We start from the raw sequence: 13,519 nt of genomic DNA on the forward strand, positions 1-13,519 counted from the left end.
AATACATTGTTGTAGCTTGGAGGATCAAGAGAGGATATTTAGGTACTACAAATACAATAGGCCTATTGATTGACTCGGTTGGTATAAAACAGGATTGGTTGATTCTGATTCCAACTTCTTCACCCCTCAAACTTAAACAAGGGCATGGGTGTAAATTAACATTATGACAAGGGTATTTAAGTCTCACCCTACATCTGATGTAATGGTGTCCAGTCTGTTTCCTTGACTAATGCACCCCACTAAATACACCCTCTCCAATAAAAACACATTTTTTAAATAATTCCATATTATTATACAAAACAAAAATTCAAACTTTCACAAAACTCAAGATCATTTTAAGTATACATTAAATAACTTTCTGAATCAAAAGATTTTTAAACCATTTCTTTTAAAAGTTAACATATCCATCCAAATACAATTAAATATTTAAATCTCCTCTTTAATCCAAATAATTATATAATTTTTAAGACTTTAGTTTTAAGAGAATGTGGAAGTGATTAATATGTCCAGTCTGTTCATTTGACCTTAATTTATTCCACTTTTTCTTTAATTTCACTCATTACTCCTCTCCAAAACCATCCATAATTATTGTACAACCTTTTCAACTTTAAATCCACTGCTTTTTGACAAACCAATTTAACCCAAGCTGTTAATTAAAATTGAAATTAAAACCAGACCCATGTCGGTTATGGCCGCCTTCACATACTCAAATAATCTTGAAATATTTAAAGAAAGAAAAAGTTGAAGCATTTGCCACTTTGATTGATGCTTGTGTTTTACTACTATTATTATTATTATTATTATTATTATTATTATTATCACCTACTACCGATGACTTCTTATCATCTTCTCCCCCACCACCCACATTCACAGAATTCCATGTGAGTAGTTGGTTGTGTATTCTCTGCAATTACAACTATTCTATTCTCATTCTCTTCAAATTCAAAATACAAAAAAAATCCTTTTTTCATCATAAAAATCTAATCTTTATTCATTTTAAGGGGGGCTGTTGAGGTTCTTGATTTCATATTCAGACACCCTTTTGGGAAAAAAGACTCATTACACATTTTGGTTTTGTGATTCTTGATATGGGTTTCTTTTGCTGGAGATCTAGATGTTATTGACAAGTTGTTGATTCTTTTGAGTTTGAGTTTCTATTCAAGCATCTTCACATTCAGGTAAATCTGTAATTAATGCTCATTATTTTTATATCCTTTCAGATTCTTTGTATTAATCTGCATTTAAAGTTTTGAGTTTTTATTGTGTTTGATGGTTTTTGTACCTTTGAAGATCTGAGTTTGTGTTCATTTTTGGTTTTTATCTTTGAATCAAGTACTTGAAAACTTTGGGTTTGCTTTAATTGATTCAAATTCAAATGAATATTCATCTCTACCAACTGATTTCATATACATTGTTCTAGATCTACCCAAATCTGAAAGGACACTTGTGTTCTTCCACTCTTTTTAGAGTAATCTGCTTTGTTTTCTCAAATCATGATTTCTTTTTAAAAAAAATTGGCGAAATAATTTTTTTTTTCATTTTTATTTCAGCAAAATTGTTTGATAATCTTATTTTTTTTTTTCATAATAAAATCATGATGGACCTCTTTTTTAGAGATCCAGAGTTATATTTTACAAATAGGATTAAGTTGTTTTAATGCTATTTGGTCATGGCTATTTACTTCTTTATTAACTTGTAATTTTTTAAAGATTTTTATTTGAAATCCATAAAATTTGGAACTAAAGTTGATTGCCAATCAAGAATTTGGCTTCCAGTTCTAGTTTCAAGAAACATGAAATGAATTATTTTGTGAAACAAGGCCTAATAAGTTTTTTTGACCAATAAAAACATATTTTTTTCTCACATTTAATTCAATTTATTAATTTTCAGGGTATTTACAAGTTTTTGCAAATGGGTCTAAAGAAAGAGATGACAGAGGAAATTCCATCATTAAATCTTGAAGTATGGCATCTTATAGCAATCTTTGTGGCATTATCCATTGTGGTTGTTTTATGTCTTCTTTGGTGTTACACCGTCACAAAAAACAAGTCTAGAAGAAAAAATGACAGACTTCCGGTTACTCAAAGACCAACTGTGGTGTCGGCTGAGATCAAAGACATAAGAGTTGACCAAAATTCAGCTAATGTATTCGTTGGTCAAGATTCAAATCATCACACTTTATGGGACAAGTTCAGTGATAAAGATAAAGATTCAGACAAGCTATTGACCCGTCCAAGTGTCGATAAGAGCAAGTATGGTGATAATAATAGCCAATCGGGATCGTTTAACCACTTGGAGAAAGAAGATGCGGGTCCCGACTCGGGTTCACATCCTATGACCGGTAGTTCACCTTTATCTGGTTTACCTGAGTTTTCTCATCTTGGCTGGGGTCATTGGTTTACTTTAAGGGATCTAGAAACCGCGACAAACCGGTTTTCTAAAGATAATGTGGTTGGTGAGGGTGGGTACGGTGTTGTGTATCGTGGTCAGCTTGTTAATGGCTCGCCTGTTGCCATTAAGAAGATTCTCAACAATGTGTAAGTTTTGTTTAGAATTTTCAACTTGTTAGTTTTTTTTAACATAATTTTTTCAAAAAGAGGTTAATCTTTTTTGTGTTTTAATTGTAGAGGACAGGCTGAGAAGGAGTTTCGAGTTGAAGTTGAAGCAATTGGTCATGTTCGCCATAAAAATTTAGTTAGACTTCTTGGATATTGTATTGAAGGAACTCACAGGTTTTGGTTTCTTTAAATCTTTTGTTTATCTTGAACTTTATTTGTTATATTGAGTGTATGCATTATTAAAAAAAGAGTGCAAATGACATTTTTTTCAGATAAAGTTGTGCAAGCTAAACTATTTTAGACTTGATTTTTGACTTCGAGATGAGCATTATTACAATTTTGTATATAAATTTTATTATTTAATGACATTTTAGGTTGTTGGTATACGAGTATGTCAACAATGGTAATTTAGAGCAATGGCTTCATGGAGCTATGCGCCAGCATGGATATCTTACTTGGGAGGCTCGTATGAAAGTTATCCTTGGTACTGCAAAGGCGTAAGTTACAATCTTTAATCTAAATTACTTTAAATTTAGTTACCTTTTCATCTTTGTTTCTTGTTTCTCGAAATCTTTTTTGTCTAAAACAAGAAACCATATACAGAAAAGTTACTTTTAGTTGGCAATAGCTCAATATGCAATTCTTTTGCAGGCTCTCATATTTGCACGAGGCGATTGAGCCAAAAGTGGTGCACCGAGATATCAAGTCAAGCAACATATTAATAGATGATGAATTTAACGCCAAACTGTCTGATTTTGGACTTGCTAAGTTATTAGGTGCTGGCAAAAGTCATATTACAACTCGAGTGATGGGCACGTTCGGGTAATAAGTTATAACAATAAACACCTTCAAGCTACAACTATTTAAAAGCCATTTCTTATAATACTCACTTCAATATTTGATGTCGTATAGATATGTAGCTCCAGAATATGCAAACAGTGGTCTTCTGAACGAGAAGAGTGACGTGTATAGTTTTGGAGTTCTATTGTTGGAAGCAATTACCGGAAGGGATCCGGTAGATTATAGTCGGCCAGCGGATGAGGTATGTGTTTAATGTTTTATTTTTAGCTTATTAAATAAAACCGCTTAAAAGTCATTTAGTGTGGATTTCGATGTTTTTTTTTTGGAATTTATAGGTGAATCTGGTTGACTGGCTTAAAATGATGGTTGGAAATAGGCGGTCAGAGGAGGTTGTTGACCCTAACATTGGTACTAGACCATCTAGAACTGCACTAAAACGCGCACTTTTGACCGCTTTGAGATGTGTTGACCCTGATTCTGAGAAGAGACTTACAATGGGTGAAGTTGTGCGTATGCTCGAGTCTGAAGAGTATCCACTAACACGAGAGGTTAGTTTTTTAGACTAGAGGCAAAAAACTGGGTGCCTCAGGGTGGTAAATATGGGTAATTTTTTTTAAGACGTGCCAAAAACATGTTTGGTGACATATCACTTTTTCGTGTATTTTTTCTAGAAAACTTGATTTATAAATTAACGTCGTTTCAAATATGGTGGCAAAGGCTATATCTTTACAACATTTGTAGATTCTTGGTTTTCATGATTCTTGCTTCTTGGTATGAGTGGTTTGACCACCGGATACTTTTTAAAACGAGTCAAATCACAGGGTACTCATTAGTATGGCTACGGGTCAAACCACTTAAGTTGACCAGAGTCACTTTTATGTCTAATTTTTTTAAAAGGTCAGTTATAAATTAGTAACGGGTTAGTTATAGTTGCAAAGGTTATATTTCTTCAAGGATTCGTGATTCTTGTTTTTTTTACTGTTCTTGGTACTAAACGTGGCTTGACCACAGGGTACTGTTTAAAATGAGTCAAAACAGCCGAATCACCATTTCGTTTAGTTTAATAACAGGTTACTAATGGTTGCAAAGGTTATATCTTTACAACGATAAGTGAGTCTTGTTTCTTGGAACTAAAAGTGGTTTGACCACATGGTACTTTTTAAAATCGGTCAAATTTGGTTGGGTTGGCTCGAATCACTTTTTTGATTGTTTTTTTATAGAAAAAATAAATATTTATAATCTAATACGGATTGAATTTGGTTGCAAAAGATAGAATTTTACAACAATAAGCGTTTTTTGAGCTTTTTGATTGTTTTTTAGTACTAATAGAGGCTTGACCACAGGGTCGAAGACGCCGAAGGAGCCAAACAAATGCAACCGAACCCAAATCTCAGACCGAGAACTCTGATGTTGAAAAGGGCACCAAATAAAGTTTGAAGTGATTGACCAACTTCCACACAGTACAGAAATGAAGTGCAGAATACTGTTCTTGGAATAATTGAAACCAAGATGATGATGATGGCAGGCTAATACCAGACACACATCTTATTATTTTTTATTATTATGATTATGATTATTTACATGTAGATGATGATGAGATTGATTTGTGTATGATGAAAGTCAACTTTAAAGATTACTGGTGTGTACAGTTTCTTTCTTTGTATGGGTGTGATCAATACTAGATTGGCATGACCTTAGTTTTTGTAGTAAGATTTTGGATGCATTTGTCTTTTTTTCTAAGAAAGATTGATGGATTCATTTATATACATATTGTTTTCAGTCATTTGATTTTACTTGCAGTGGCTTTGCAGCAATCTGGTTCTAAAGTCATATACTTTAGGAATAACAGTAGAAACTAAGCAATTGCTTTTATCAAGCCTTTGACTTTATGTTTTGAGGGCTGATGTGATGCCTTTAATCTTAAATCTTAACTTCTACTTGATTCCTTTGGGTTCATATGTTGCTGATCATACTTGTATAGAAGTCGGTTCGAGGTGTTTTGAGTTAACTAGGGTTACAATGCAATGCTGGTTTGTGGTTTATACTCATGTTAAAGCCAATGCCAATAATGTTGATAAAGTCATTACTAAGATTGTAAGCAAACTAATCAGTTTTACTTGTATCATAATCAAAATCGAAGCTCTTTTTAACAAAAGCGACACCGTAACTAACGTCTTAAAACGGAAGTCACTAGTCAAATTCACATCATGGTTACTATTTTTCATGATTCGGTTTAAAATTGTGAAAAAGTCTAAAAGACGTCTAGTATTTTGTTAGTCCTTGTTTAATACTGTTAACATTTGATAGCTTAAAAGTCTTGTTATTACTATTATTATTGTTATTATTTTCATTATGTTCTATGTTGTGATATTTGTAGTTCCAAAAATTCTGATATTCTGACACTTAGATATTATTATGTAGTTTTAGGATTATGATGTTATGATATTCTGACATTCCAATGCTCTCACATTATTGTATTTGCCTTGATATTTTCATGTATTTTTAAGTTTGACACTAACTTAATAAATTTTGTTAAGCATTAAACCATCATATTTTCATCTTTAAATAGTTAACTGTTGAAAGCCTGTGTGTTTGAAGAATCAAAATTTTTGAAAAACTTTTACTATTAGATTCATTTTGCCAACCTAATCCAGGTTGTCTTTTCTAAAATATTTTTTTATTTTCACATGCTTTTGAAACTTGTGTTTCTTTAAAATAAACAGAAATTCAAAACTGCTTGTGTTGTCATTGCTTAGTGATAAAGATAAAATGTAGTCACTTGAAGTTTATCTCACAAATTTGAAAAATAGTGGTTTACTTTCATACAAAGATGTAATAAAAATAACATAAATACTTTTACATACTTATCTTTCAGCAAACAAGTAACGGGTTACACAGGGTCTGGTTCGCGGTTCCTGCAAGTTTCAAATTTACAGTTCCGGATCGGGTCATTTAGAAACCCGTAAACCCCTCCATTTATATTGTTTCTTATATATTGTTAATCAAGTCAAGTCAATGAACCAGGAGTCTATAAAAACTTACATCCATGGAATCCTAGGTTTGGGTTACTCTAGATGTGTTCTTGTCATTTTCGGATCAAACTACGCTTAGCTAAAAGGATTGTATTATTATGTTTGTGGGTAATCAAGAGGCATGCTAATTCGTTGATGTAATTAACAAAGGTTTATGAATTATTTTAGTATAAGAATAAATTGATGTCAAGTGCTTATGAAGTGTGTGTTAGTGGTAATCAAAGTGTTTACTTTAATTTATTTTGTGTTTTGTGAAGAAAATAGATATTGTAAAGTGTTTTTGAATTTTCATGTACGTATAGTTTTTATAGCCAACCGGTTGTTGATTAACAAGAAAAAGACTATTGAACCATGTGCGTGATTAATTAAAAAATGCGCAATCTCGATCTTCAACAATTTTGCAAAGAAAAAGTACAAACATATCGAACACAGAGAATAATAGTAAAGATATCTTGCTTATTCATAGTTGCCCCGAAGCATGAAGATATATCTAGTTCATGCATGCATGCTTGATGAACAATAAATTCTTGAACAGGAAACAAATTTATAATAAAACAAGATTCATGCAAATAAATAATAGCTAGGTCATGAAAAGTGAACACCTATTTAACTCATTTATTCAAACGTGGCAAGCATGTTGATGCTGATAGTTACTAATCAAGTTGTAGACGTGTTGATCTGGTTGGTGAGCTTTATAAATATTGGTTAAGTGTATAATGGGAAATCATAACAAATTCTTGAAAGGAGTTAACTTGGGCATAAATTGTATATGGATTTATTTGAATCTTCTTAGATGGCTAATGGGTCATTTTGGGTCTATTTAAACTAGTCAAAAGGCTAAAACTGGTAACTACAATAAAAACATGATAACCTAAACGGGTCCAAACAGGTCAGCATAACATATAACCATTGTCTCCACCACGTACCGGCTGTCGCAACACTATCGCCACCGCCACAACTTCCACACAACCTCTGCCTTGCCTCCATCTCCACCTCATAACCCCCGCGTCACTAGCAACTATAAAAAATCATAGCAGGCGAACTTTGGTAATTTTTTTCTAGAACTAATTTCGACCCGACTACAATTTTGGTCACTTTGACCCGAACCAAATTAGTGATTTTTAAAACGACCTGTTTTAACCATAAATCATTTTGCTCAAAACTTATATGACCCGAACTGACATTAAGCGGCCCGACCCACCCAGTTTTCCAGGCCTTGTTAAATGTGTCAGCGAGTTGACCAGTTTAATTTAATGGTTTAAATAAGGTCAACCCGAGTACAACCCGTTTATTAAACGGGTCAACTTTGACAATCTAAAACCTAATTATTTTCGTGTCGTGTAGGTAAAAGTAAAACCACATTTCCAGGAATCAAATAAACTTGTTTCTTGAGTACATAAACAGTTCCTTTGCAGCTAAATAAATAAATCCCTTCCCTATTTACCACAAGAAAATCTTGAAACCTTAGCCAAACAAAAGAATTTGCATCAGCAGTTGTAGAATGATTCTTCCACACAACAAACATAAATATCTGCTAACTGTATCTCTCATCACCAAAATGATTATAATCAAGCAGCAGCAGTAGTAGCGTCACAGGCCCGGCTGGTTCTAGCCGAGAATTCACAAGTGTTGTGCTTCGGTTTGCGGCCCAGCACGCGCATTCAACAATGGCTGCAACGCTTTAACCACAATGCTCATGTTTGGCCTGAAATCAGCTTCATATTGCACACACAAGGCTGCAACCGCCGCCATCTGTCACAATTAAATTACACAATCCAAATGTTATTTTCCAACCAGAGTTTCTAAATATATAGTCAACTATAAATATAAAGATTCAAATTTTAGTAAATTAATTGTATTAGAAAAGAACATATAATGATTCAACTTTTAGCAAATCAACTGAATTATAAGTAAAAGTTAGTTCTGAATTACCTTGGCAACTGACTGTTTTAAGATTGCATGTAAAAGATTCAATCTATAGTAGATTAATCGGATTATAAGTAAAAGTTAATTCTGAATGCCCTTGGCAGCTGCGTTTTAGAATTGAAAGATCTATTGTTTATATTATAAGTAAATACAAGGATTCATATATTAGTAAAATAAGTGAACTATTATGAATTACCTTGGCAATTGCCTCTTATTATATTACAATTAAAAATTTTAATTTTTATATCATAAGTGAAATATAAAGATTCATATTAAGTAAATTAATTGAATTTATAAGTAAAAGTTGATTCTTAATTACCTTGCCAGCTGCCTTTATATCATATTACAGATTCAATTTTTATAACCAAGTAAAAATAGTGATTCAACTTCTAGTAAATTAATTGATTTATAAGTAAAAGATAATTTTGAATTACCTTGGCAACTACCTTTCTATATTACAAGCAAAAGATTCAATTTTTATATTATAAAAAACTCAAAGATTTAGTTTAGTAAAATAACTGAATTATTAGTAAAAGTAAACTCAGAGTGGCCAAAGGCAACTGCCTTTTTCATATTACAACTAAAATATAAAGATTCAATGTTTAGTTTCATATTGAAATATAAGTAAAGTTAATTCTTAATAACCTTGGCAATTGCCTTTTACAAGTAAAGATTCAATTTTTGCATTATAAGTATAATATAAGATTCAATTATTGGTAAATTAATTGAATTTTAAGTAAAATTAATTACGATTACCTTGGCAACTGCTTTAGGGGGGTATTCTCCATTAAGTCTAGTGTCAACACACTGTTTCACCTTATCTTCACTCAGTTTAGGTGTAGCCTGACATAATAATATGTTATTTACAAATAATTTAGAATTAAAAACAAAAAAAGAAACTAAAATAATACAAAGTGTGACATACCCATGTGACAAGACTCTGTTGACCACGAGGCAAAGTGTGGTCAACGGGCTTTCGACCCGTCAAAAGTTCTAGAAGAACCACTCCAAAGCTGTAAACATCACTCTTTGAACTCAACTGTCCAGTCATCGCGTATCTATCATATATTTAAAATCAATAATTTCAAATCATCAACCAAAAAAGACTTGAAAACTTCATGAAATAAATAATAAACTTACTCAGGTGCATGATAACCGAAAGTACCAAGAACACGAGTAGAATGAAGGCGTGCAGCCATATCTGGTGCTTGATTTGACAAGTCAAAATCAGCAATCTTTGCCACGTCATCATCAAAAAGCAAAACATTACTAGACTTAATATCACGATGAATAATATGAGGCTGCGCCTTTTCATGCAAGTATTCAAGCCCCTTTGCAGCGCCAACAGCAATTTTAACTCTTTGAGACCATGATAAAACTGGACCCGGTTGTGCACCTTTAACCCCTTTTCTTCCTACATTCATATAATATACATGTTACTTCTCACATAAACTGATTATACACAAACTTATGACCATAAAAACACAAACCATGCAGAATATCATGAAGAGATCCATTTGAAGCATACTCATAAGCCAACACTCTTAAACCGCCATCAATGCAATACCCGAGCAACCCCACAACATTATCATTTTTAAGCCTTGATACCATCGAAACCTGTCACGATGTGCTAAAATCATTAGGAACCAAAAATACTGCCTCTAGCACATAGCATAAGCCATTGCTAGGTTTCAGGAGGATGTGATAGGGGCAAACATTGCCTCTAGCACATGAGATAGAGAGGCTGATCTTAGGCCTGTAAACAAACTGAATATTCAGTGAACCATTTGTGAATCGTTTGGTGGGAAGTTCGTTTATTTCATAAACGGACGAACATGAACACATTCCACGCTCGTTCATTTATGTTAGTTTACAATCGTTCATTTATGTTCATTTACGTTCGTTCGACTATGTTCATTTATGTTCCATAGTTTACGTTTAAGTTCGTTCGTTTACATATTCATGTAAATTATCTAGGTCCATTACAATTTAGTATAGTTTAATGATTAAAATATTGCCCATTACAATATAGGTCTAGTTTTAATAAGTTTTTAAGCCCAACAGATTTATTTTCTTGTTTACATTTAATTGGTGTTCACTTATGTTCGTCATGATCGTTCGTGAACCGTTCATTTATATTATTAACAAACTAACATAAACGAACACGAGCAAGAAAACCTCGTGGTTAAAGTTGAACGAACAAACACAACACACGAGCAAGAAAACCTTGTTCGGATAAAGTTGAACGAACAGACACGACCATGCTTTATTTGTAATAAGCCTAGCGGGCTCCGGCTAAGGCTCTCGGCTCCAAAACCACTTCAAACATTTTTTCAACATTTACAAGTTTGAAATATAGTCTCATGTAACATATAATGTAGCTAAGACAATCAGGACAAACAACCATACTAAAGTACTAATAATAGAAGTTGTCAACTACCGCTAACAAACAATGATACGATGATGAGTAAACTATAGGAGCTACAGACAGCAGAAGTGCATGGACACGAAAAGGAAGCACAAAACCCTGTGCCAGTACCCTAAAAAGGGATAAAGTTGTACAATTGGTTATCCTAATCATAAAAAATTAAGTCATTTATGCTGTCTTATGAACAGTATTTAGAACATACCTGGGCTAAAAATTCTTGATCCGGTTGCTTACTTGAGTCTAACTTCTTGATGGCGGCTGCTTGCCCGCTCCTCAAAACACCATGGTACACTCTTCCATAGGACCCCTCACCGATTAACGACTTGGTGCCAAAATTGTCGGTTATTTCTTTGAGTTCATCCACTTGTAGAGCAGGGACTGCAATCGGTTGCATGGTTACAGCCTGTGTGTCCTTTGGTGCAGCCTCGGTGGCACGATAACCTGCATTTTGCCCTGAACCCGTGGCTTTTAAGTAAGTCCCTAAAAGTTACATATATGCAAATATATAAGCTAATCCATTTATATAATAATAATCACCTGCTGCGTTATTTGTCATGAACGGTCCGTTATCGTAAGACTTGTGCATATCATCTTCTCCGCAGCAGCCGAAGCAACTCATGTTCGGTTTCCTCAACTTCACAAAAGTTTTATAAATCATTTCTTCATCATTATTAATAATCAAGCAGAATAACTTTCTAAACCGAACCAAATATACCATAATTATGTTCATTCAAACAATTCTATCCAGTGGCAGGCCAACATACATAAACTTCTTGATCTAGACAAACAACTAGCTCTGTAACTTATTATCTTTATTTGAAAGTGTTAAAAACTCATCTTTAGGCTCTTTGATGACCACATAGAAACCAAATCAAGATTCAAGAAACTGCAAACTTCTATAATAATACATGTTACACCATTAAAGATAACAACTTTATATCACCAATCAACATAACAAATACCAAAATTCAATTTGACAGCACAATTCCCAATAAATCATCAAAAGACAAGATTTTTATGCATAGTTGACCAAACAATATCAAAATTCAACTGATCTACTTACAAACAAGCATGGATCAACACCCACCCAAACCAATAAAGATCCCAATCTCAAAAACTAATGATCACAGACACAGTCAACAAAAGTCAAATTTCACACTTGAAAGATCTAATTATCAGTAGAAAATTAAAGGGTTTCATATTAATATAGAGAAAACTCACCAAAGATGTTGTTTTTGCAGGTGGGTTGAATCGAAAAGAGGGATTGCTTAAAGAAAGAAGGAGGATATTTTGGTAAACTGAAGAAAAGAGGAATGTGTATACACAGTGTGTGTTGGATATTTTTAATAGGTGGCTAAGATGCACCGAATGGGGCGGCGTAGGTTAGAATAAAGACAAGCAAATAGAGGTTGAATAATGAAAAGTGGGTTTATTTTCAGTTTTTTTATACTCTCAAATTATCAATTTTTTGAAATTGTCTTCCATTGAAGTGGTCTTAAAAGGAGTCTTTTCGTTGGATGTATTTGTAGTTTTCTCAACTCTCAAAGTTAATTAAATAAATACAAATTTATAGTTTTAAAAAATACACCCAATCCCTTAAATTGTACGTAGGAATTTTGCAAATTATAGGATATAGTTGTGAGTTAAATTATAAGACGAAGAAAGAAAATGCAATGGTTTTTTATAAATTTGGGGAAACTTTGTTTTCCCTTAATTATTTTTTAATATTGTTAAATTGGTTGTGAGTAGAGAGTAGATAAAAATGTAATAATAAATGTATAAAAATATTATTTAACTGAACATGAAAGAGAAATATAGTTTTTTTAATGTAATTATAAAAATGAGGATGAAGGACGAGCTGAGAATGCTTTTAAAGTGTCAAGTGAAAACGGAAGGGGAAGACAAAAAAGAAAAAACACACATTTTCTCTTACCACATGCAAGTCACATGTTAATTCACTCGCTATTTAAATATTCTATAAGTTTTTCATACAACATTCTTTTTTAAAAGAAAGTTCATCATAATAACTAGTGTTTTACTATCGGTAATATGAGCACGAATTTGTTTTGGAAATATATATATATATATTACGTCATTGTGTCTTTGTGTATGTAATCGTGTCTCTCTATTTATCATTGTTTGTATGCTCATCATTGTGTTTTTTTTCGAAAGTATTAAAATATGAAAATTGTAATAGTAAAACAACACCATTGTGTAATTTCTTAATATGTAAATATAATGACGAAATAACAACAAATTTATCTAATACATAAAACACAATGATAAATACTTATTACGGAATAACCTAAAACGTAATACACAATAGTGAATACGTATTACATAATGAACCGAAATGTAAAACACAATGGTAAGTAAATACATAACACACAATCACTAAAACACAATAATGAGTAGAAAGACATAATAATGAACAATATGGTAAAAAACCCACTAAATTCTTTTATTATTGTTACATCAATACGGTATTCATATTAAAGGTAAAAGAAACGCTTGTTATTATGGTGATTTTTTTTAAAAAAAAATTGACATGGAAAAAATTATAAACATTTTAAAATAATGCTGAAATTGATATATACATTGCACATGGAGAGAAAAAATCATCAAATATGGACTATTCCTTAATAATAATAATTTTCTCAGTTACACTCATAATTGATTGTTATTCCCAATTAAATTGTTAAGAATTATTTAATAACTTAGACAAAAGTTAAGCAGACAAAGTTATGTTTGGTTGGAAGTAATAGAATGAAGAG

General features: G+C 32.3%; 2 protein-coding genes across 3 annotated transcripts; one reads left to right on the forward strand and one right to left on the reverse strand.

Annotated features, from left to right (window-relative positions):
* The first annotated feature begins 1,001 nt into the window (after positions 1-1,001).
* Positions 1,002-5,125, forward strand: LOC143587033 (putative receptor-like protein kinase At5g18500). Its single transcript, XM_077068433.1, has 8 exons — positions 1,002-1,178; positions 1,891-2,537; positions 2,628-2,732; positions 2,933-3,055; positions 3,210-3,380; positions 3,471-3,600; positions 3,695-3,907; positions 4,703-5,125. Exons 2-8 carry the CDS (start codon positions 1,912-1,914, stop codon positions 4,787-4,789), a joined length of 1,455 nt encoding a protein of 484 aa, XP_076924548.1. The 5' UTR covers positions 1,002-1,178; positions 1,891-1,911; the 3' UTR covers positions 4,790-5,125.
* Positions 5,126-7,732: 2,607 nt separating this feature from the next.
* LOC143587034 (pto-interacting protein 1) lies at positions 7,733-12,143 on the reverse strand. Of its 2 annotated transcripts, none has more exons than XM_077068434.1 (8): positions 11,967-12,143; positions 11,283-11,373; positions 10,948-11,198; positions 9,808-9,934; positions 9,458-9,731; positions 9,243-9,375; positions 9,074-9,160; positions 7,733-8,143 (listed from the first exon to the last, which is right to left on the reverse strand). In XM_077068434.1, the coding sequence occupies exons 2-8, from the start codon at positions 11,362-11,364 to the stop codon at positions 8,012-8,014; spliced, it is 1,086 nt and encodes a 361-aa protein (XP_076924549.1). In that variant the 5' UTR covers positions 11,365-11,373; positions 11,967-12,143; the 3' UTR covers positions 7,733-8,011. The 2 variants fall into 2 exon arrangements, with proteins under 2 accessions (XP_076924549.1, XP_076924550.1); XM_077068435.1 differs by having other exon boundaries at positions 11,283-11,379.
* Between the last annotated feature and the right edge of the window lie 1,376 nt (positions 12,144-13,519).

This window comes from Bidens hawaiensis, unplaced genomic scaffold (genome assembly GCF_021521415.1).
Source record: "Bidens hawaiensis isolate Kalapana, Puna unplaced genomic scaffold, B.hawaiensis_p1.1 tig00035103_1, whole genome shotgun sequence".
In the NCBI taxonomy this organism is placed as follows: Eukaryota; Viridiplantae; Streptophyta; class Magnoliopsida; order Asterales; family Asteraceae; genus Bidens; species Bidens hawaiensis.

Bases quoted from the DNA above. Each gene is read 5' to 3' on its own strand.
- LOC143587033 (XM_077068433.1), top strand. From the start codon at position 1,912: ATGGGTCTAAAGAAAGAGATGACAGAGGAAATTCCATCATTAAATCTT. The intron at 3,381-3,470 runs GTAATAAGTTAT...GATGTCGTATAG, and splicing joins CGAGTGATGGGCACGTTCGG to ATATGTAGCTCCAGAATATG. The intron at 3,908-4,702 runs GTTAGTTTTTTA...GCTTGACCACAG, and splicing joins AGTATCCACTAACACGAGAG to GGTCGAAGACGCCGAAGGAG.
- LOC143587034 (XM_077068434.1), bottom strand. From the start codon at position 11,364: ATGAGTTGCTTCGGCTGCTGCGGAGAAGATGATATGCACAAGTCTTAC. The intron at 11,199-11,282 runs GTGATTATTATT...CCACGGGTTCAG, and splicing joins CATGACAAATAACGCAGCAG to GGCAAAATGCAGGTTATCGT. The intron at 8,144-9,073 runs GTAATCGTAATT...TAATTGTGACAG, and splicing joins CCCCTAAAGCAGTTGCCAAG to ATGGCGGCGGTTGCAGCCTT.